At 40.1% G+C, this 25,000-nt stretch overlaps 1 protein-coding gene across 1 annotated transcript in view; it reads right to left on the bottom strand.

Annotated features, from left to right (window-relative positions):
- Positions 1-1,760: 1,760 nt before the first annotated feature.
- LOC147018732 (uncharacterized) overlaps positions 1,761-25,000 on the bottom strand; it is a 120,137-nt gene continuing 96,897 nt past the window's right edge. The window contains exons 43-54 of the mRNA XM_085898744.1: positions 24,900-25,000; positions 20,940-21,111; positions 18,940-19,082; positions 17,783-17,968; positions 13,648-13,745; positions 13,402-13,472; positions 13,131-13,312; positions 12,878-13,043; positions 11,803-12,003; positions 3,446-3,504; positions 3,101-3,204; positions 1,761-2,370 (exon numbers count right to left, since the gene is read on the bottom strand). The exon at positions 24,900-25,000 is cut by the window's right edge and continues 84 nt beyond it. Coding sequence (XP_085754870.1) covers positions 2,311-2,370; positions 3,101-3,204; positions 3,446-3,504; positions 11,803-12,003; positions 12,878-13,043; positions 13,131-13,312; positions 13,402-13,472; positions 13,648-13,745; positions 17,783-17,968; positions 18,940-19,082; positions 20,940-21,111; positions 24,900-25,000 — 1,543 coding nt within the window. The 3' untranslated portion in view covers positions 1,761-2,310. The remainder of the gene's footprint in view (positions 2,371-3,100; positions 3,205-3,445; positions 3,505-11,802; positions 12,004-12,877; positions 13,044-13,130; positions 13,313-13,401; positions 13,473-13,647; positions 13,746-17,782; positions 17,969-18,939; positions 19,083-20,939; positions 21,112-24,899) is intronic.

The raw sequence follows: 25,000 nt of genomic DNA, 5'->3' as shown, positions 1-25,000 counted from the left end.
CGTGTCTCTTATTATTCGGATAACTCTGCTTCTTACGTGCCCCCTGCCCCCATTATAAATAAACCCATGTGTTGAATGTATCGGTTCGTTTTTGTATTTCTTTTATTGCTTTAACACGGTGCGTGTTGGAGAATTAGCCAGGCAGTTGCCGCTGTAAAGGGACATTTGGACCGACGGAAGCTCAGTGATCGTCCGCTCGGGTCACACACGGTTCGAGTACGCTAGCGGCTCATTCCGTAGGAGTGCCGTCGAAGGTGAATTTCCCCAGGAGTTTGGACGACGTGGGTATTTAGGCAAATTGAAATTGGCAATCGACCCTACCCCATGCGGTCAACCTATTGGTGAACTTCGGTCCAATAAGGGACCCGTCGGCTCCGAAGTTATCTGGGGTGACAACCTATACATTCCGGGTGATCGATCGAGCCGACTCTACTGCTCCATCTAGCAGTCGTGCTCGCAGCTGATACCTGGCCCTGCAACAATATTAGGCCAGGGCCTAGATAAACTACAGGTCCAGTGGTCATATATATATATATATATATATATATATATATATATATATATATATATATATATATATATATAAATATAGATATATATATATACATATATATATATATATATATATATATATATATATATATATATATATATATATATATATATATATATATATATATACATATATTAGTAAAGGTGGCCGTCTTCGACGGGCATCACTGGCAACGTATGGTAAAAGACAGAGAGCATGAATGCATTTTAAACAATATATTATTATATATTTAAGTTATTACTTAAACAGTCGGATGAACATGAACTGTTTAACGACCATAATCAGCAAAACTAATTTTGAGGGGCCTCTTAAGGAAGACAATAATATCATTACTATATATGTCAAAGCTTGTTTCATTTCATGCAGTAACAAAAATCTGATGGTGGAACAAAAAAAGGGGCGTGCCGAAATATTAATATAGATAATCATCAAAACGAATTTTGAGGGGCCTCTTAAGGAAGACAATAATATCATTACTATATATGTCAAAGCTTGTTTTATTTCATGCAGTAACAAAAATCTGATGGTGGAACAAAAAAAGGGGCGTGCTGAAATATTAATATAGATAATCATCAAAACGAATTTTGAGGGGCCTCTTAAGGAAGACAATAATATCATTACTATATATGTCAAAGCTTGTTTTATTTCATGCAGTAACAAAAATCTGATGGTGGAACAAAAAAAGGGGCATGCCGAAATATTAATATAGATTTTTTCCATTTCAGCCTCTTCCCCAGTTTTCCCTTCCACTTCTGTGAATGAGAGTTTGTGCCTGTATCAAGCTCATTTATCCCCAGTGTCCTCCTCCCCTTCCCTTTGATGTCATTCTTCCCCATGTCCTTTCTACCTCCAAGTCTCCCTCTATTTGGCTCCTCTTATTGTTATTGTTGTGTCCTCCCCTCCCTCTTTCCACTGTTATTTTTGTTCTGTTATGTACAGGTCCATTTTGTGTTCTATCTCTGCCATGAACTATCAGACTGCACGCTTCCAGGCAAGCTGTTGCATCTCAAGGTGTGTCTTCCCACGAAAGGACATTTGGCTGAATGTCACATGTGCTGCTAGTTTTCGTGAAAATTTAAGAAAATTAGTTGGTGGACATTGAAGATTGCACTGTGTCTCTTGGAGAGTGAGTGAATTATCACTTATCACTGGAACCCTGGAAAATAATCCAAACTTCCTTCACTGACTACCATTGGGAAGGCAAAGGCAAACCAAGCAGGGTAGTCCTTGCTGTATGGCTGCTTTTGCACCACTGAACCTGGAATTGGACATAATACCACAAGCAGGGGGATTATTAAATTACAAACATCTACAGAAGGCAAAGAGAAAAAATGAAGCACTGTGGTGGCATATTTTTTCAAGAATTCTGTGTATTTCAAAATTTGTGAATAAAGTGATTTTAATTCTCAGCCAATTAGACAATACATATTGCCCTGGCCAATGATACAGGAAAATAAACATGTAAACCCACATATCCTTTAGTGCATTAAAAATAGATAAACACAAAATTTTTCTTCTGGATAAAAGTACATAAGGAAATGCATTTTGCAAATTCATTTAAGTTATAGATCTACACACATTTGATAAATACTATGACCAAAATCCATATTTGTTTAATAATTGTATCAAATATAACTTTTAGTCTGCTCTAAATCTCGATTTTGAAGTTGAATATATTTATATATTAATATATTATTCTATAACGCATAAGTATTAAGCAATGCAGGCTAAACAAAACGTATCAGACATTGTCCTCTTCAATTTACTTCGTCTTCATATTCAGGGTTGTCGATGACTGTGGGTCTTTCAATTTGTACCTGGAAATGAACAGACAAATCATTGTGACATTTAATTGCTTGTTACAATGCATGATTGATCTATTTTAATTGGAAGAGCTACAGTGGAATAAAAACAAATAGCAGGAGCAAGACAGCAAATAGCGGGATGGAAGAAATATTTATATTGCCTTTTATACTTTTATATAATTGTCCATCTTTTTTGCCAGAGCTGAAAAGTTATTACTTACGAAATCTTTTTTCCGTCCTCTGTTTGTGTGTTTGTTTGTTTGTGTGTGTGTGTGTGTGTGTGTGTTTGTTTGTAGGCATGATAACTCGAGAACGGAAGAAGCTACCAATGTCAAATTACACCACGTGATTCAGGAGGGTGATGGCTAGCGCTGATTAGATTTTGGTCAAAATCGGTCAAAGATCAAGGTCACTGTGAGGTCAAACATTCAATTTTTGATGGTTTGGTACAGAATCATCATAGAAACTTCTGGTTTGCGTCGCTACCTTCTCCAGAGACAGCTTTTATTAGACAAAGTCAGAGGTCAAGTTGACGATTTCATAAGTACCAGTCTATGACTGCTTGTTTTTATTATTTCTAATTTCTTGAAAGATATAACAGTCTAGAATTATTTATCAAATTACAAAGTGTCAGGTGTATTTCATCCAACAAATATACAAGCCACTCAACAACAAGGACTTATAACTCAACCAAATAATAAGCAATGTCACGATGTTTTGTGACATTTCATTGAAAATGTACCTTTTGATTTGTGTCAACTCTATCTAGCTTGGGCTGCCATGAGACTGGGAACACTTTTGGCAGCATGTTGGCATCTAGTTTGGTTTCTGGAATGTTGGAAATCCCTAAGGAAAGGGTAAAAAAAAAATGTAATGACACAATTACAAACTCATAAATGACATATTTCTGTATAAGGTAAAATCAAGAACTGCATTTGGAATAAGAAATGTTTGTTATTCTGTTTAAAATGACAAATTCAAAATAAAAATGTTCATATATTTTACCAGATTTGCCAACAGTGACACATTTTGAGAAAAACATTTTTTAAAGTGTTAATCACTTGGCATAGTTTGAAATATGACTCACAGGGAAAACCACCACTCTTGGAGAATTTTCCTGGTTTGTTAAATGCATCAGAAGCAATACTGTTGGGAAGAAATAGAAATGCAATAAAACAGAGTGAGTACACAAATGTATTACTTGCTTTTGACTTGTATATCATGGTAACATATATTTTACCTTGAAGAAACATCTTTAGTATTTCAAAATTAAATCACTCTACAGTACATAATATTCAAAGTATGAGACAGTAATAGAAATAAAGATTATATAAAGAACAATACATCTGTTTTTGTCATATTTTAAGTTTTTGTTGATAACCTGAATAGTTGTCGATTATAAGAGCCTTCTTAATCGTTTATTTTTCTTTTTAATAAGAGCAAAGATCACTTAAACAAGAAACAGGTTTAAAATCAATTGATGAGATGGTTATTTGTACTCGTTATCGAATGCTAAAAGTGAAAAAGAAATAAATGAAAGGTATGATTTTAAAATGGAAAAAATGCAATCGAGAAGAAATGTTTACACTTCAACATGAAGAAAGCAAAGGTTCTGGATCGTGGTGAAGAAGGAGAAAAAAATACAAGGTGAAAAATGGCCTTGTTGGATGGAATTCAAGATGCAGAAATGGAGTTGGGTGCAATTCAATTCACTTTCAGCAGTTATAGATGGTGTTACAAAAGGTGAAGTGGTATCATTGGAAATTTTGGTAACAAAAGCTGAAATTTTCATTATGTAGAACGTGAGGATAAATCATTCCAACAAAAATATTTTTGCGGTTCTGAAAAACGCACGCCTCTAAGGCAATGTCATCCATAATACAGTGATCCCCAGACAAGCCGGTAGGCGACATGGGTGGTCGCTAAACTAAGGCAAATTTGAAATATGTAGATAAGAGAACACATCAGATGGCATTTTTGCCGTTCGTTGTTCCATATAGGAACATGACGAGCAACTGTCCATTCATCATTTGTGTTCAATTCCCTAACCCTACGTTAGGGAATCCCAATGCGAATGTTGGGGTGAAAGCATATAGTAATATAATTGCATACTAGTCATACCGTTATTGACGGATCGGGCTGAAATTTTTTGACAAAGAGGTTGATTATAGTGCGCATAAAAGCACTGAAGCCGATTTTTGATTTTCGAAAAAAATATACATAAATATTTTTCGGATTTTTTCAAAAAATTCAAAGTCCCGTTGCTAGGCAACGGTGGCATCCATAGCAACGGTGCTCAAAAGCATACAACTAGATCCTGGTATGAACCTCGCAGTCAAGTTTCATCAAAATTGGTTGACTACTTTGGCCTCCAGAGCTGTCCAATTGCATACAAACAAACAGACGGACATACAGACAGACGGAAAACCTGAGACTCAGGGTAGTCTCGCGACCACCCAACAGTTATTTCATTAATATATGTGCAGTTAGACCTTTCCCTCATGTCTAATGAGTCAAATGGGATGAAGTGCATTGTGTGGGTCTCATAGTTAGGTCGGATTATATCTCCATCTTCATTGAGTGGTCGCTAGACTACTGTTAGTCTCAGGTTTTCCATCTGTCTGTATGTCCGTCTGTTTGTTTGTATGTAATGGACAGCTCTGAGGCCAGAGGAGTCAACCAATTTTGATGAAACTTGACTGGTAGGTTCATACCAGGATCTAGTTGTATGCTTTTGAGCACCGTTGCTATGGATGCCACCGTTGCCTAGCAACGGGACTTTGAAATTTTTGAAAAAATCCGAAAAATATTTACATACATATATATATATATATATATATATATTTTTTTTCGAAAATCAAAAATCAGCTTCAGCGCTTTTATGTGCACTATAATCAATCTCTTTGTCAAAAATTTTCAGCCCGATCCGTCAAAAACTGTATGACTCGTATGCAATTATATTACTATATGATTTCACCCCAACGTTCACATTGGGATTCCCTAACGTAGGGTTAGGGAATCGAACACAAATGATGAATGGACAGTTGCTCGTCATGTTCCTATATGGAACAACGAACGGAAAAAATGCCATCTGATGTGTTCTCTTATCTACATATGTCAAATTCGCCTTAGTCTGGCAACCATCCATGTCGCCTACCGGCTTGTTCCAACTCTTTACCTCTTATTCCTGAAATAAATCCAAGCAGGCACCACACCCAGATGGCCGGTTGTGAAAACCACAGCAACATCCTCCACTATAGAATGTGTCCTCGCGAAGGCCAAAAGAAGCATCAACCACATGATGGAAAAACCCCTCCGCTGCAGGAATGCTGTGTCTGGGGGAATAGTGGACCCATGCATTGAATCCTAGCGCTGTGCAGGATGCACATGGCGTGCCCTTTCATTCAAATCTGCATTTAGTAATTATATCTTTCCTCTTTTCAACCCAAATCTGCATCTAATAGTTATATCTATCTTCTTTTCAACCCTGATTTATATCCAATCCTTTCCTTCAATTCATGACACAGGTCAGGACGGCACCGCACTCAGGCGGTCACCTGTGAGGATCAGCACTGTAATAAATAACCATGTGCATGATAGCAAACACAGGCGCAGCCCCGTAATAAATAACGACATGCACAATAACAGACATGCGCATATAGCACCTCTTCATTTGGGTCTGTGCGCTGATTACAATGGCATCCCGCACCACTGCCTCAATGCAGTGGCTGCCAAGCAGAGGAGCCAATGCATGGCCCAGATCGCTCGGGCCGCGTGGCATACCACGGAACAAGTGCATTGACCAGCGCTAACCGTGGTTCGCTGGGGGTGCCCAGGCAGGCAGGCGAGGCCGACACGCCCCTCGGCCAGTCTCATGGCATGCTCCGGGAGTTCGGTGCAGGGTGATTTGTGTCGTGGTGTTCGGAGCAAGACAATTTCACAGCTCCATGATCTCTCACCGGATGTACAAGGAGGCCGCTTCCGGTCAAGGAGGCCGGGCCGTGCAGTGGCCGGGGCCCAATCAGAGTGCCCGATTCGGGTGAGGACGCATCGCTTTGGGGCGGCGCCCCCACCCTGCATCATGAATCTTATATAGGACGATCGTGAGGCCATTCAAGAGCACTCGCCTTGTTTCAAAGCTGTCATCTCTGCATTTGTCTGCTGCCCCACCTTCTCGTCTGCCACTCTGCCCACTAGCTCTCGATCTTCGCCTCCCTATCTCTGGAATCTCTGCATTCGCCTTCTGGGTATGCCTACTCCATCTGCCTTCGTTCAACTACTGCCTCTTTCCGCTGGCTCCACCCACCCACCTGGCTCCACTTACCACCATTCCTCACGCCAGACGGCCTCACCCTTTCTCTGGACTGGTGCATGCGCTGCGCCGGCATCGTAATATAGCAGGAGACAATGCGCCAACCCTCGAACTGGGATCGCTCAGTGGAGCATCCCCCAAAACATACTGAGTAGCACTGTTGGTCAACCGTGCAAGGTATTACCAGACCGTTAGCCTCATCTCCTCTCCTTTCTTGAGATCAACTCCTCTTCATTGGGTTGTGTGTGTGTGTGTGTGTGTGTGTGTGTGTGTGTGTGTGTGTGTGTGTGTGTGTGTGTGTGTGTGTGTGTGTGTGTGTGTGTGTGTGTGTGTGTGTGTGTCATGGCACCTGTCCTCACTTAAGTTAAGAGTGCAGAAGAATTACATCGGGATAAGTCTGCTCTGTGTCTGCTTTGTAGGTTGTTTGTTTTGTTGTTGCACCTCACGCTTCTTTCTATCCCTGCTTACACACAACAATAAATCTATTCATTGTGCCACATATTTTTCCTCGCCTGCCTGTAATAAATGTTTGTGTAGAAATGTTCCCATCTCATTTCTGTCTTTTCTTTCATTGATCCAGCATGGGCCGTATCCTAGCCGAGCTGGGACTTTATTCCCAACGATCCGTTCTTCGAGTGGGTACGTCCTTGGCAGTGTCGCTCGGCTGCATCTGACCCAGTAAGGTGACTCGGTTCGGACAAGGCGTACCGAGGGCATTCCACCAGGTGATTAGGTCATGTGATTAATTAGGTAACCAGTTAAACCTTAGACAGAGGATCCTAGGTCACGTGGTTGAGTTATTGGCGCTCACGGTCGGTTAGTGACCCGCCGTGTCACGGAGTTATCCTTGTGCGATGGCCTGTGATTTCGGAGTCTTCTGGGAACCAGAGATAGCCCCCCCCCCCGTAGTCTTCTCACCCCGACCCCTGGCCGCAACAATATGAAGAACAAAAATAAATGCTTCTGAGTCCAGAATTTAATTTAGAAAATGTCAATAAATTTTATTCTGCTCAAAAAATTGTTATCTTGGAGACATGAGAGAGGCATCAGGAGTTGCAGAATTAGCTGTTGCAGAATTAGCTGTTGCAGTAAATCAAAAATAAAGTCAGCATGAAATAATTGGAGAAAACTAAGTAGTGTCGGTAAGCACAGTAACTTTTCATTATCTGGAAAAGTTAGAGTTTATAAAGCCTGTTATCAGACCGGTATTGATGTATAGAAGCAAATTGTGGGCAATGTGGATCAAAGATGTAAAAAAAAAATAAAAATAGGACTGCCTGTCGTGAAGCTCACCTGGATCAAGAGCAACAGTCACTCAAACCCCCTGCAGACCTCCTGAGACCCTAATTTTTGTTAATGCCTTGAACAAACTTATAGTCCATGGGCCCAGGCCAGAAATTCCACTTGTCGGTACCATCTAAGGAAACCAATCCTAGTTATGATTTTTGAATTGGTGTATATATATATATATATATATATATATATATATATATATATATATATATATATATATATATATATATATATATATATATATATATATATCTTCTTCTTCTTCTTTCGGCTGCTCCCGTTTGGGGTCGCCACAGCGGATCATACGTATGATCCGCATAGTGATTTGGCACATGTTTTACGCCGGATGCCCTTCCTGACGCAACCCTGGTCGCCTCTTAGGACACAGGGATATGGTACACCTATTTTAACCAGGGTATACACCGGCCCAGTATACTGGTACTCATTTCGCCGACCTCAGAAGGATGACAGGCTGAGTCAACCCCCTGGTGTATTAATTCAGTGGCCCAATGGGGCTTGAACTCAGGTCCTTTTGGATCCCAAGCCGCTGCCCCAACCACTGCGCCAACACCAGGCTTGGTGTATATATATATATATATATATATATATATATATATATATATATATATATATATATATATATATATATATATATATATATATATATATATATATATATATATATATATATATATATATACACACATCATAATTTGATGTGATAACCATTGCAGACTGGCAGCTTAGTCCATGGGCCAGGCCAGAAATTCCACTTGTCGGTACCATCTAAGGAAACCAATCCTAGTTATGATTTTTGAATTGGTGTATATATATATATATATATATATATATATATATATATATATATATATATATATATATATATATATATATATATATATCATATCATATTTTGATGTGATAACCATTGCAGACTGGCAGCTTATTGGTAGTTATCATCTCTGGAATGTACCCACCCTCTGCATAATGAAAGCGAAAAGGCAAACAAATTTGGATATCCTGAGCTGTTATTGAATGATATTACCTTCATGGAATGTGTTAATAGTCCATTGTGTGATTCTCCCCCAAAACGTCAATATCTCAGAATGGTAAAATTGTAAATATGCAAAATACATACACTAAGCTGCTCTTCTGGAACGGTTATCACATATTGAAATAATCATATAGTCCCTACCAATAACTTAGTAGCCCTAAAGTTTGGTTTCCCAGATGGTACAGATATATGCCTGGGCCCATGGACTATTAGGTACATCACGGGTGATGAAGGTTGTGGTCAGGTTTAATTGAAATTGTGTGATGTAGTTCAGAGAAGAGAGCAAATACCTATTTTGGGGGATCAAAAACCCTCCCGTAGACCCTCTTGATGAGCGCAGATTTTTATGCAGGTGAAAATTTTGATACATCACAGGTGATGAAGGTTGTGGTCAAGTTTCATCAAAGTCGTGTGTGTATTTTCAGAGAAGAGAGCAAATACTTATTTTGGGAGGTCAAAACCCTCTTTTAGATCCCTTTAATGAGGGCAGATTTTATGCAGTCAATACACCTTCATTGGGCATCAGATATGAAGCTTGTGGCCAAGTTTCATCAAAATCGTGTGTTTGGTTCAAGTGATAATGACTGGTGTTTATGTACTGACTGACTCACTCACTCACTCAGCTATGGACACTGCTTGATCACATAAGCTCACCTGACTAAAGTCCAAGGGAGCTAAAAATGGAAAGACAGGGATGACAATGATGTGATGGAGGAATGGGTTGGCTTTGAAAGAAAGAATATTGAGCTCAGAAATGAGGAAGAGATTAAAAATTAATGATTGTGAAGAACTTAGTAAAAGACTTGGATGGTATGGTCACGTACAGCAAAGGTCAGAACATGAAGCTGTAAAGAAAGCTGAGAGCACGTTCTAAAAAAACATGGATTGAACTGTCAAGAAAGATATGGAAAGTTTGTGGTTCCACAAAACTGAAGGAATGAATCGATCTGTATGGAGGAATACCAACATTCGACCAAACCTCTGAAAAAGAGGAAAATGGTCATTAAAGGTTTGGTGTTGATGACATGGTGATTTGAGATATCGTGGACATGACTACCTTAAAGGCTTGAAGATAAGTATGGTACGGAATAGTACTGTGTAGGTGAGCTGGGATACATGGCTTCTTCACCTCACTACTCCACATGTAGTAGTTAGGAAGTACGTGTATGACACAACACCCACACAAGAAAATTCCTACCTCTGCTCTATCAAGCTATTTTGTCTATCGTGAACCAGCCCTGAGAATAAATATCAGTATCATCCCAATGTAATGCATTGGCAGTCTAGATTTTGACAGCACTGCTTATTCAAATTATACTTTATCACCATTAACCTCCAGTGAATTATAGGGTGTACTCAGTAGTAATACTAACTCGTCTTTATTTAATATTATATCTTGTCATCTCTCCTCATGGTGGAAGCACTCTCAATCTCCTTGCATGAATCTTTCACATCCTAAAGCATGAGTCACATTTGCTCTACGGCGAGGATAAGGCGGCCGTACCCCCCCTGAATTGACAGAAACGTGTGGCAGCCGCAGAGTTTCTGAGATGGCCTCAGGGTGGCCCTACACCGTATGGCTATCTTTTACAGGACGTAGGGGTCTCCGTGGAATTAAAGTGCTGAGTTATAACTTTTTCATTTCTAGGTTGGCCGTAGCAATTCAACAAGCTGTAGCCATGACGTAGATGTGTTCCACGTCGAGCGTACGTAGGGCGTACGGTGAACTTGCGTTATTCGTGCGTTTTCCATAGGCTCTTATCAATGAAAAATGAATTTTGCCAACCCCCAAAAAATTACGGCGACCGCACTATTTCCACGTTCACCTTAGGGCCCCCCTGCGGTCACCTTGCTGGCACCTTGCATCTGCCTTGAAAATTCTATGGCCGCCGCAGGGACGCCCTAAGGTCACCGTGCGACATCAAATCAAAGACTGTATGGCACCCTCATGTTTTCGGTCTCCACAATTTCTAAATACCCCGTGAGACTACCCAAAAAATAAAAACACATGTGACTGCTACATTGTGTGACCGTGGAAATACTGCGGCCGCCCTATAATTGCTAGTGGCCGTAGATTTTTTAGACCCTACGGCCGCCGAGCCAAATGTGACTGAAGCATTATGAATGCTCCAGTAATGAATATTAGCAGGGCGTGAAAGGCAGGAGCCACGCTCATGCTTTTTGACTTATGATGATGAATGCGGTGATAATTAGGTGAGCTGCAATCCCTCCTCCCCTCCCAGCTCTGACAAAAAAAAAGAACTGTCCTCGACATCTAGTTTGATATTAACTGTAGTCTTGCAAAGGTAGTGATTCATGTTTGTAAATTTGTGGTAGTAATCATAGGTGTGGCATGATTTCCAAACACATTTACAATTATATTAAATTTTACAAACACAACCTTTTTGGCATTGCACACTAAGCATGTAAGGAGTTCATTAATATACTCTAAAGAAAGGTAAAAGTTCTTCTCCCTCACTTCATAAAACTGTGAAATACTTTAATTGTGGTATGAAGCTGTTAATTCAGCCGAAGCTGAGCAAAGCAAGGTCGAGCCCGTTTATACCATGTACGTGAAACACCCTGCTTCCTACGCCTACAAAAAACAGACTTTTTGAACACCAACTGCATTTTCCATCCAATCACCACGTGACTTTGTTAAAATTAAAAAAAAAAGTAGCCATGGTCCGATGTATCCACCGATTATTATCCAACCAATGGAGTCATCACCACCGATTAATTATCCAAACAATGCCACAAATAACTAAAAGTAGGAAGAAGGTACCTGTTGTTGTCATTGAGAAGGTTAACGGAATCTGAGTGAGAACGGCGCTTGATGCAGTAGACAATCAGGCCCAACAACAAGGCCAGTCCCAAAATGCCTGCCAGTGTGCCGAAAAGGATTTTGTAGAAGGCGTCAGTGAGGATAGTTGAATCCTGACAACGATCTCCTGTGGACTGGTAGATTCCACTGATCTTACCGCAGCTGTAAGGGAGGGACAGGGGCCAAGGGAAGGGTGATCAATGTAACAAGTGTGTAATGATGTTTAATGTAACAAGTGAAACCCAATTGTTTGTATGTTGTGATTGTAACTAGATGATAAGAGAGTCAGAAATCTGATTGAGGTGAAGATGAAAACCAAAAAGAATAGAATGATAAAATGATGGAGAAGTGATGGCGTGTACATAAATCTGATCGTGAATAATATTTTTAAGACTCCGTGTTATATTTTAGTCCTACATGATTACAGGAAAAACTTGAATGGCACTTGGTAGAGCGCATTCCTCCACCAGGCCGAACAGCTGACGTTTTGTATCCCATTGATATGCCAGATCTGCATCTGGACCTGAACACAAATCTAACCGGATTCAGATCTTCAGCAAAATCGAATCAATTTATCCTCATCACACACCCAACCTGTCCACAAGTTTCGTCCAAATCTGTACATAACTTTTTGAGATATACTGCTCACAAACAAACAGACAAACAAACAAATGAACAAACAAATGAACAGGGGTGAATAATTCTGTCCACCTTCGTTGGTGGAGGTAACAGGTTTGTAAAGATGTTTGACAGTGCAATATGCCTTTGCTGATATTATAATAAATCAAGAATTCTAACTGGATATGAAGAGGCAGGAAATCAAACTCAGAACGAGACGGTGAAGAGACAAGCACATTACCAACAAAACATGGTATTCTGTTGCTATCGAAGTACAAGGAGGAAGTAATTAAATCGAGGGACGTTTGGGCACACACACAATTTTTTAATATCAGAATTTAATAAGATGTCATGGGTGTCAAGGAAGGTTGTGAATTGAACAGAGTATAAGGGCTTGTGGACAAAACCATGAACATACGTGCACTTGGGCCCAGATGCAGTGTGTGAACAAGTTCCTCCGTTGCAATGGTTTTTATCACTTGCACATGGAGAGATGCAGTAAATTGCCGTGTCATTTGTCTGAATATCATATTTTTGGTAGGTTGTGTTGCATTGGAAGAAGTCGTTCAGTTGACCTGCTGAGGCTGTGAGAGGAATTAAAGTTATTTTTTTTAACATTTCTGCAAGAGTGAATCTCAAAATGAAAAAGTACAACACAAAGGGAAACTCACCATTCTTCTGAATAATATTTCCATAGAGAGTCACTAATCCTGTGTAACTTCTGCGTGCTCGGTGAGGAAATGAGTCCCGAATGGCTTTCATCATTTCACCATTGTAGATTTTATCAATGTTTTTGTTGGTGTAATTATAAAAAGCCGTAAGAGAAGCTTGGGCTTTGCCAGTGCTGTGTTCTCTAAAACAAAACATTAATTGTTTTAAAAACAGATATAAACTCCATCTCAAAATTGGACAACTGAAGAAATTGACAAAGTCATTACTCACTTGTATGTGGGATTATTGGTTTTAACAAAGTCCTGACCAAATATGGGCACAAAGCTAAATATCTCTTGTGCCTAAAAAATACAATGGAAGAATGAAAAGGGAGAGAAGGATTGAAATAAAAGAGCATGCTTTTTGTCACATGTTCAATGGAGGATTCCATGACCATGTTATGTTACATCACATCATTTGTATTCTAACAAACAAATGGCCCTCAACATCAGCCAGAAAGCAGAGGTGAAATCTTACCTTCTCCTTGAGTGTTGTTTCCACAGTGGCATTATTGGTATGAGTTTGGTTTTCGAATATAACATGCATTTCAAATTCCACTTCTGGACGTGCACCACCTGAAACAAACACGTGCAATACAGGAGAAAATGTACATCACATACCTTCGAAGAAGACCATTTTATGACATGCAATGTGAACACCATCTCAGTGAGGATATAATGACAATAATAACAAACTACTTTTTTATGACCATTTTCTCCCTTTTCAGGGGGATGGTTGAATGATGGAATTCCTCCATATGGATCTATCCACTGCATCAGTTTTGTGAAAACTCAAACATTCCATATCTTTCTCGAGTTTCGATCTACGTCTTTTTTGTATGTCCTCTCAGCTTTATTCCTTCTACCCCGAGCTTTCTTTCCAGCTTCGTCTTCTGACCTTTGTTGCAAGTGACCACACAAACCAAGTCTCTACTCCAACAAGTTCTTCTTCACCAGTATTAATTTTTAATATCTCCCTGATTTTTGAGCTCGGTATTCTTTATTTCTTTGTTCTTGAATCTAAATATCTGTGCATCTCTTTTGTTAATGTAAAACGTTTATCCCCAAATGCTCGTTGCCAGACAAGGTGAGGGTGGCGGGGCAGAGGGCCGAGGCCTGAACCACTCCTCTCCTTTATTTTACCATTTTACCGTATAAGATTTCACTTGTTTTTTTATTCTAATGAGTGAAAAATGTATGTTGAGTGCTGTCACTCTTTTCAATTAAAAGCTTTGACTGTACTTACAACTGGCTAAATAGTTGTGATTCAAGGAACAAGATGTTTTCTTTTGTCTTGCTGCAATGTGATATCCTCCAGGACAATCTTTTACAAACCTTCTGTGTTTGAAATGTGGACTTGAATGATTCAGTGCCATCCCGATAAGCAAGGCGAACGCTGATTGGTGGAATGGGCCGTGACATCACGGGGTGGACCGTGATGAAATGCGAGCGCATGTGCCAGGTCGCGTCACTCCTGCGCTGCCGTTGCATTATTGGAGGGTGTGTGGCTCCTCTGGTCCAGTTATGACCTCGTCTCGCTGGGGCTGGAAGCGCTCTGCCTCGTGCATGGTTGGTGTCGGGGTTGGAGCCATTGCTGGAGTAATAGCAATGGCATCGATGTTTACAACTCCTCCTGTAAGCCAAGCAATAGCTGGTGACCTGCAATATCTTGCAGATGCAGACCTTGTAACAACAGATGATTCCAAACGATCATTCAAAGCTGCAGAGCTGTGGCAGAAACAAGGTGCTGTGATAATGGTCGTAAGAAGGCCAGGATGATCTTTGTGCAGGGAGGAAGCAGCTGACCTTTCAACACTGGTCCCAGAGCTGTCTCAAGCTGGTGTTAGCCTCTATGCCATTGTGCATGAGGACCTTGGCTCTGAGGTTAGCAGCTTCCTTCATTATTTCCGTGGAGAAGTCTACCTGGATAAGGAGCATCGTTTCTATGGACCCAAAGAACGCTGGACAAGTTTGACTGGTGTATTGCGGCCTGACTGGATATGAAGTCATTCAGAAATGTCTGTTCTATTGAACAAAAATAGAACGTGCACAAATGAAAAAGTACAGAAGTGTACAATTGTGAAACGAAAAAGAGAAACATACTCCTTCTAGTAGTTACAAAATATATGAAATATTTTGTAAGCTGAATAACGTAAATGTGGAGCACCTGCTGCATGATTAAATAGCTTGCAAGAGGTCAGAGCGAATCTTGGAGTATTAACCAAGAAAAAACAGAATGCCAAGGAAACTGAGTTGATGGTTTGACTGTTTTTCAGAGTATGCCATAAATCCATTTGAATTGAAAACTCTCATAATGTAGCCTGGTGTTGGCCTCGTGGTTTGGGTGGCGGCTTGGGATCCCAAGGGTCCTGAGTTCAAGCCCCATTGGCCGATGAATTAACACACCAGGGGGTTGATTCAGTCTGTCATCCTTCCGAGGTCGGCGTAATGAGTAACAGTGTATACTGGTGGAGGGGCACTGCATCAGCGACACAGTCGTGCTTCCAAGAAATAATAGCTACCCCAGCAGCTCAGCTGCCATATGCAAGAAGAAGAAGAAGAAGATTCTCATAATGCAATGAGTGGTGGCACCAGAGTGGTGCTACTTTGTTTAAATCAAGTTTAACAGCAACAAATCAAAATGGTGCTCAGGAAGACCCAGAGGGAAACATAAATGTTATGTGATTTGGGAATTTCTGGGATGATTTTCAAAATTTCATCTGCACCGGATTTATAAATTTATTCAGATATCAGAACAAGACCCAACGTGAGTGGAAACTCTTCAAAGTAGGGTTAAGTTTGTTCTGGAAACATGTGCTCAGGTATTTCATCAAACTGAGTACGACCCCTGAGTGTGTGGCACAGAATATTATTCCATTAATATCGAGCAGCAAATGGAGTCAAAGTCAATTATAAGCTTCACATCTTTGATTGCCTGAACATTATTCATCCTGTCAACATGTTTATCGATTAGCCATTACAAAATAATGGGTTTCTACTCGGATTTTTTTATGGAGTAATGAATTCCCACTTTACATAATTAATCCTGTAACCACTCCTACAATGACGACTTGGATTAATGTTTAAGGGTATACAACTTGTGGAACAACTCTTGTGGAAACATACTCCTTCTAGTAGGCTAACAAAGTGACATTCTGTGACAAAGCGTGAATGCTGCAGTGAACGAGATCCAATTGCGGAGAATGGGAGAAAAAGAGAAATGTGTGAATTGGCCCAATGAAGACTGTGGCGGACTCGTCAGACCGAAGAACTAAAATTTTAATGATTGTTCATTTGGTTTCAATCTAATTGTGAATTTTCATTCAATATCTTCCTTTCATCATGTACATGAATGAGAATATTTGCAAGTAATCTTAGCTTCATTCATCATCTTTCTATCATCTGTACAAAATTAATGATTAAAACTATCTCATTTTTTCCTTCTATTTGTATAGCACACCATACATCTTCCTTTGGGCAGGTGATGAAACCCATAAGGAATTTTATTTTGTGGCGTAGTCTGCAAAAGGAAAGAAATGGTCATACTTAAAAGTGTTTGTAGTTTAATAATTGAAACAAAAGTTATATTCGGGTTGGCCTATTTGGCATTCTCATCTGGGCACACAGTATTGGTTCGCATTCCATACGATATGTTTTCTCCATTACTTCCTTCTGTCTTTGTCTGACATACAGTACATGTGTTATTTGTACAAGCTACTCTCTCACCGTGATAGTGTACAAGTAAATAAATCAACTAACGAACAATTAAATAATGAAATAAAATAAACAATTCATTACTGTGCCCCCAAATCCAATTAATTGCATAAATAATTAATGGCTTTCCTCATCGGTCAATTCCCCATTTTTAGCTTATCTGGAATTGGAATTCCAGAAAAGGTATTGTCATCATGCACCGTCCACCCATCCTTCCATCTCCTATTTTTACTTTTCCAGCAAACTCACTGCGCCGATCCAGCTAAAATTTGGCAGCAACGTTCCACTCCTGACTGGTAAGAGGGAGTGCAAAACTCAGTTCAGTCACATGACTTTAAGTAGGTCAAAATGGCCAACTTAATAAATTTCTTCAAAAATCTTCATCTCCAGAGCCACCAGTCAGAATGCTACTAAATTTGGGTTGCAACATTAGGACAGGGCCCTGATGTTAAATTGCAGAGACCATGCCAATCGCATAACCGGAAGTGTGTCAAAATGGCCGAGTGAGTCAATTTTGGGGAAAAATCACACAAATTCCTTCAAAAATCTTCCTCTCCAGACCCACCAGTCAGAATGCTACCAAATTTTGGTTCCAACGTCAGGACCGGGTCATTATGTTAAATTGCGGGGGTCAGACTGATCACTTGAACGGAAGTGTGTCAAAATGACGGATTTTATCAACTTTTGGGAAAATCGCATAAATTCCTTCAGAAATCTTCCTCTCCAGACCCATTCGTCAGAATGCTACCAAATTTGGGTTTAAACATTAGGACAGGGTCCAGATAAGCTACAGGTCCAGTGGTCGTATTTTTCCTTCAGAATAAGCTTGAAATTGAAATTTCCATTGTTATCAAAAGGTAACTATTGTTTTATTATCTCAAACAATCCAAGCACGTTACCTTGTTTTAGAATTACATTCACGTAGTTGGCTCCTTCTTCACACCTTTCACCTTTGAACTGAGGTGGACACCTGCATACTAATTCACATTGACCAGTCGTGTCGCCTGTTCCATCACATGTTCCAGCATTCATGCAGGGGTTCATATTGCATTTATCTGGGTGACATTTGCAGAACGTGCCATTGCCTGAGGATGGGAAGTGAGATAAACAGCGTGACTGCTTAGACATTTTTTTTATTTGACATAAAAGCAAAACTGAAAAATATATATTTTCCACTGGAAGTTAATGAATGTTAAAATGATACATTAACAATTGTATTAAAAACAAATTGTTATTTGAAATGAAGGAATTAAATACTGAATATTTAACATAAACAAACGAAGTAATCTTCTAAAGTTTTCATAAACCTGCAAATCTCCACCATGTGGTGGATGAGGAATTACAAACACATTTAGAAACAAACAAAGGCTATTAGCATTGACTGTGTTGATCGAACATGATTTATCCCTCTTGCAACGTGCAATAATGCCATAGCGTACCTGCAAAATGCATTGTGTCTCATGAACAAAAATAGAACGTGCACAAATGAAAAAGTACAGTTTGAAATATCACTCGAAGCAAATTAGACATTCCTGATAAAAAAAGATTAATGTTCAGACCAACAAGAGAAGAACAGGAATCCAGAGAGTAAGATTGAAAAACAGTGGGAATAAGGGTCAGTGAAAGTTGGGCAATGGTGTAAAGTTTAAAAAAAGTTAGGGGGAGCAAGGTCAGACAAACAATTAATTTTCTTCACAAGAGAAATTAAAGATTCACCAAGAAAGTGACTAAAGCCAGTGAGATCAGGACAACGCAAAGTTTTCTTCATAAATTACAACTTTCTTTCCCACCTGCACCATTTCTCGTCTTTGAAGGTACGTATATAGCTCACTTTAACTGCCCCTCAAACCCACACCCCCACTCCCCATCGAAAACTGGTTCACATGTACTTGTACATGATTCCAAATTTAATCAACTTGCAGACTTTCTCGAAAAATTATTGCATTCTTTCTCATGTGATTTTTATTTTAAATCTTTATTTTGAACTGCAAAGAAGGATTTTTGTGTTTGTTTTGTACACATAGTCTTTGGGCATCTCGTTTTGTTTCCTTGTTACCTCTGAAGCCTTGTTTGCAAGCACAAGTGAAACTTCCATTGGTGTTTGAACAGGTCGCCATCTCATGACAGTTGTGTGTTTTGTTATCACATTCATTTATGTCCTGGCATGTAAGATGTTCTGCTGTGTATCCTGGATTGCAGCTGGAAAAAGAATTGGAAATTATTAATCCAACGAATGTAACAAGAATGGATCATCCTTCTAAAAATAGAATGATAACCCTTAAATGCATTTACACGTCATGTTTTTCTGAATACACTAATCAAAGCTCATGCAAGAACAGGAAGATTGGGGGGGAGGGGTGGGAATGAGTCAACATACAAAAGGAAGCATAGATCTTGTTCAAGGTTTACGACCTGTTGCTTCATTTCTCCAGATCAGCAAAGAGGGATCATGCCACAATGTGCATTGTGGAGTCGAACAGAACTATCCTGTACAGAGTGAAGTTGTCTGCAAAGTGATACAATCCATTTTCCAGTGACAAAGGGAAGAACGGAAAGCCAATGGGAAGACAACAAATGGATAGACCACAGCTGCAGGACAGGAATTGTTTGGAGGTAAATGGTGAGAACATGGTCTGAACAGGTGTGGTAAAGGTCATTCGTGGAAATGAGAGAGTTCAAGAGGTGGTGGTGGGAAGGTGATTGATTTTATGTGCAGATTGTACATACAGATTGTACAGAAAAACTTGTATGGATGATCTCAATAATAATGAAGACAGGTGCACTGGTGAGAAAACAAGGGTGTTAAAAAAAACTGGAGGTGGGCATCGAGTTTATACTGGGGGGAGGGACATGGGGAGGAGTAACAAAGAAAGCATTCCTGGCAGAACATATTCAGAGGCTGGTGGGAGAGGTGAGAGGCAGGAGAAAGAAACCCAAAATCGAGCTGGAAAAAAATGGCAAGGCCATAAACCTGCTAATATGAGCAAGAAGCAGATCCTAAGGCTCAGTTTCCTGATGTGAGATTCCAGTGACAAGGAGGGCTATATATAGATTCCTAGTCCTGAAGAGGGAAAGATGGGAACCAGCAGAACGAGTCTTCAAGAGGGAGCCATGTTCTATGACACTCCAGAGGAAGGCTTTGAACACAATTATAAACTGAGGACAGCGGAAGAACGACTTGACCCTGCTGAGAATTTCAAGGTTGATGGCCGGCTTTGGACATCATCTTGGAGATATAATGTACCAAAGAAATGCTGTACATGATGGTGAAGCCCAGGGCTCCAGAGACTGTATCTATCCAAGAGGTTGACCTGTGACCACAGAAATAAGTTTAGGGATTTTCCTGCCAGTCCATACAGTATGTATGTACAGATTGAGAATGTGAGTATTTTTTCATTAGAAGTCATGTTCAAGGTTTATGACCTGTTGCTTCATTTCTCCAGATCAGCATCGAGGGATCATGCCACAACGTGCATGGCGGAGTCATACAGAACTATCCTGTACAGAGTAAAGTTGTCTGCAAAGTGATACAATCCATTTTCCAGTGACAAAGTCTTCGAATGAGTGCATAGCAAGAACAGGATTGGTTCCAGCACACCACCTTTTGGGACGTCAGCCTCTAGAAGTACAGTATGAGATAATATTCTGTCCAAAACAAATGGCTCCTTACAAACACACATAAAATCAAATGGCCAATCAAGGAGGGAACTCAAAATATCACTCACTGACTTTGTAAACTACGGTGGGACAGCAATTTCATTGGAAATGCCAAAAATTGCAGAGAGAAACATGGTAAAATGATATATATTCTTTTGTACAGAAATATTGGCTCATAGAGGAATAAGGTGAAAAGGTTCACAAGATTGATGAATGATTCCAAAGGGAACAAGGAGATAAAGACATTGTGTATTGGTGCATGAGTGGCAGAAAGGGTTCACTGAGAAAAGAATAAAGAGCTCGACTCGGTATTACAGGAAGCCCGAGGTGACGAGGGGAAGCACGTTAAACAACCTGGTTCACTGTATGTGTTGCATTGCGGTTATATGGGAGACTCACTTGCAGTGTGCTCCAACAGGTTGAGGCACACAACTTCCCAAGCCACTGCAAGGGATTGGATTGCTTGTGTTACAAACAAAGACACATTTGATGATTGTATCAACCCAAACAGCTTTGTAGCCAAGTTCAGTTGTGTTGCATTCATAAAGTTCCAACATCTCGTTCTGTGTTACTGTGGAGAGAACATAGAATGAGATGACATTGGTTAGCATGGATCTTTAATATCCTCACACAATATTGTAATACAGGTTGTATGGAAGGTCCCTGTGGGTAACAAGACACTATGGGGAACACTCGTACTGAGTCACAACTTAGTATTTAGAGGTCGGTCGCTATCAAGAGCATTAGCTGGTCGGTGGCTGAATGCAGAATTCCATTTCGTGTTGTGATGGAAAAGCGAGCAAAGTGAACAATTTAAACCAATCATAAACTCAATCAATCAAATGAATTTTGTTGTTTTGGATTGTTGTTTTTCTACCAAAATACAAAAAAAGTCTTCTGATACATTTATACAGAAATTCTTGAAATTGGTCACAATAAAGAAAAGAGCAAGTGAGTTTTATGAATTTCATATTTCATGTACTTCCTGCATGAACTCACATGGAGAGGAAGGGTGTGTATAAGAAATACTTAACCAATGTTCAGGACAAGTGTGTAAATGTTTCGGTACAGGTGAACATACGGTGTCAATGAGTTGAAAAATGTAATCTCTGGATGTATAAAGATTATGTATCAAATGACAATGACGTGTATGGATGGGTGCATAACGTTGATGCATTACATGGTGCATGAAGATAATGTGTGAGTGCATAAATATGATGTGGACTGGAAGCTCCTCCTTGGAGTGAACTGACATGCTGCCGAGGGCCAATAAGCCTGAAACACATGTCTGTGGATGTTCCCTCTCCGGGGTGGACTGGTTTATAAAATTGATAATTTAATTATTGTCCCTGCATTGGCTGCAACTCAATCCCACAGAGTATAGGGGGCTGTAGCTTTGCTAAGCTCATGCCTAATAGGTGGAGTCTATGCAAATGTTTGGACAGAAGAGGGTTTTTTAAGTACCTCCACCACCAAAGGTGGATGGAGTTTATGTTTTCACTCCTGTCTGTCAGTTTGTCTGTGAACAGGATATCTCAAAAAGTTGTTGATGGATTCAGACAGAATATAGTGGACAGGTTGGGTGTGTGGTAAGGACAAGTTGATTTAACTTTGGTGAAGATCCGAATCTGGATCTGGATACGAGAATTTTTATAATATTTTAAGTGATACTTCACTGTTCAAAGATAAGCCCCAAAAACGATATATAACACAATATTTCAAAAAATGTTATGGATGTATTTGGACGAAACTTGGTGGATGAATTGGGTCGTGACAAGAACAAGTCGATTTGATTTTGGTTCAGGTCCAGATGCAGATCCGGCCCATCAGTGGGATACAAAAAATAAACTGTTCAGCCTGGCGGAGGTATTCGCTCTACCATGTGCCATTCTAGTTGTATTTGGAATAATATGATCTGTTCTTACCCACATTCTTGATCTTCCTTAACTTCCTTGATTCGCATCGCTCGGATCGTGACATATGTAAAGTATTTCATAGCACTCAAATGGGTGTCAACCCGTTTTGGGGCTTACATTTTGGGTACTTTCAGTCCATCCATCCTTTCATCCGTTCCGAGATTCCACTCGAAAATGACTGGATGCATTTGTTTCATATTTTGCGCATGCATGCAATGACATCCGAGCATGAAGCACATGAAATTATTTTGAAACCGCCGGAGTCACAAGTCGTGGGACACTATTTTATTTCAAATTTGGGGAATTGAAATTTACAGGAGAATAGTACAGGATTGTATATAGTGTTATGTTTGTGGGGGTAGAAAGAGGAATTCCACAGCGAAGATACGATTGTATAGTACAGCATGGTCTGTGGACTGGTAGGAGACACCTTGATGTAATTTAAGTAGGGAAAACAGTGAGCTTAATTGTTACGTGTCACCACATGGGGGGTGATGTTGTGTTAACTCGGCAGGGTCGAAGGCTAGTTTCTCCCAGTATGTGATTGCTCCCTGTGACCCTTTCATAAGTTTTTGCATTTACACCACCGGCCAGAATAGAACCACATTTTTACAACAAGAACAACAACAACAACTGGCAGGCTAAACCCCACTCCCAGGAATCGTAACCAGAGGACCACACCCCCAAGGCTTATGATTGGTTGGGGTGACATCGTAGGGATCATGATTGAGTGGAGGCGGCAGTTGGAACAGAAGGATCTCTCTCTTGCTTCTTCCTCGGCAGGGACAAAAAGCTGCACAATTCTTGTTGTTCGTGCTGGTGCGAATTTGCTCGTGTGCTTGAGCAAGAGGCTAGCCATTGTCTGTTCGGCTGGTTCGTGGAATATGTGCACTTTGGGAGGAGAGGAATAGAATAAGAGGATCACGTCTCTCAGGTCAAACTCGGCAGTGTCCCTTGTATGATTGAGAGGAAGGTGGCGCCATTTTCGTGTGAGTAGACCTGGAACTGAGAGGGAGCGGTGCTGGCAATTTCGATCGTGAGAAGGAACTGTAATGGCGGCTTATGGGCTTTTGGCATTGAGGACCGCCCGCACAGATTGTCTCACGTACTTGGCCACGGAGAGCGTCTTCGCGCCATTTTGTGCATTTCCTGCGCGGTGACTTTGAGGTTCAATGACTGCCAGGCTCCGAAAGGCCATCTCTGGGCACAAAGCTGAGTGCCGGCATCAAGGGAGGATTTTCCTTTATTTTTGCCTTTCCCCTTGTCTATTTTTTTGACTGAGTGGAAACATCTCAAATTCAGATTTAGTTTTACCTCACTTTTCATTACCTCACTGCTTGATTTATTTTCATTATCACCCTTTGATTTATGTTCATTAAACCATTATTGTTGAATTTCCTTGTGTTTGTCTATTCATTGTGGGTTTGAGAATAAACCCAGGTGCTTTCGTTCTGGTGGGCGCCTTCGCCGCTTTGCTTCGCTTCGCCATCCCCCACGCGCCATAATCACCAATAATCTTGGCTCTTCACCTCCAAATTAAAACCGTTGTGCTATCCGTTCAGACTGGTGTTAATCTGCCTGGACACGACAATACTTTTAAGAACCATTATGTCTTTATATGCACTTTACCATCTCCACTACCTATACACCACCTTGACTTGTTTATTTATTTATTTATATACATTTATCCTCTGCACGTCCTACATATTTACGTTTTTGTGATTTTCGGGTAAAATTTACAAATTTCATTTGTAAGGTGTGGTTCCGGTTCGGGGCTTGACGAGGACTTGCATCATTGTGGAATTGTAATTTTACAGAAATGTTAATGTTGATGAATGATCATTCTGGTAACAATCAGGACTCTTTTGCTAATCGAGGTATTGATTCTTGGAAATCACTCGGATATTGAGAGAATACAGAAATCTGTGGACATGCAGAAACGTCTTTTGTCTGCATATTGTGTAGGATTCAATATTTTAAGTGTAAGGTTTCTTTCAGGAAAGCATTACAGAAAATAAAAACTTTTGATCACCAGTAGTCGGCATGCAATGGTCACACAGAAAGACAAAACAAAACGAAACACAAATGACTGCAGAAACTGTCAAAACGTAACGGCAACCTTCATTTCAGGTGGAAAGTCGAACGCTTGCTTTCTTGAACCTTTTGCAGTCTTTTGAAAAACAATTATTAATTCCTGAAAGTTTTACTGACTCCAACCCCAACACATGAATGACCTTTTTGGGAATTACATTATGTGGAGATCGTAACTGGTGAAGTGAAAGCAATTGCTTGTCCCATAAAAGCTGCTGTGTACGTGATTGCAATCAACACATCATTTTACTTTTTGTGCTTCCAGCCTAACTTGGGACTGACAGTAACTATTGCCAAAATAGCTGTGCTTCACATACCCCTCCGAAGTGAGTCGAAAATAAGAAAAACTTACATGTAGCAATTTCGGTGATGTTGTTCGTCGAGATGGGACTGAATAATATTTCAGTCTTGTTGGTGTTGTTGTAGTTGATAACATCTACGACAGCTTCCAGC

This window comes from Eptatretus burgeri, chromosome 10 (genome assembly GCF_056783735.1).
Source record: "Eptatretus burgeri isolate ZD-2024b chromosome 10, Ebu_testis_v1, whole genome shotgun sequence".
Taxonomy (NCBI): Eukaryota; Metazoa; Chordata; class Myxini; order Myxiniformes; family Myxinidae; genus Eptatretus; species Eptatretus burgeri.
Note: the sequence above shows the minus strand (reverse complement) of the source record. Positions and strands in the feature narration are given on the sequence as shown.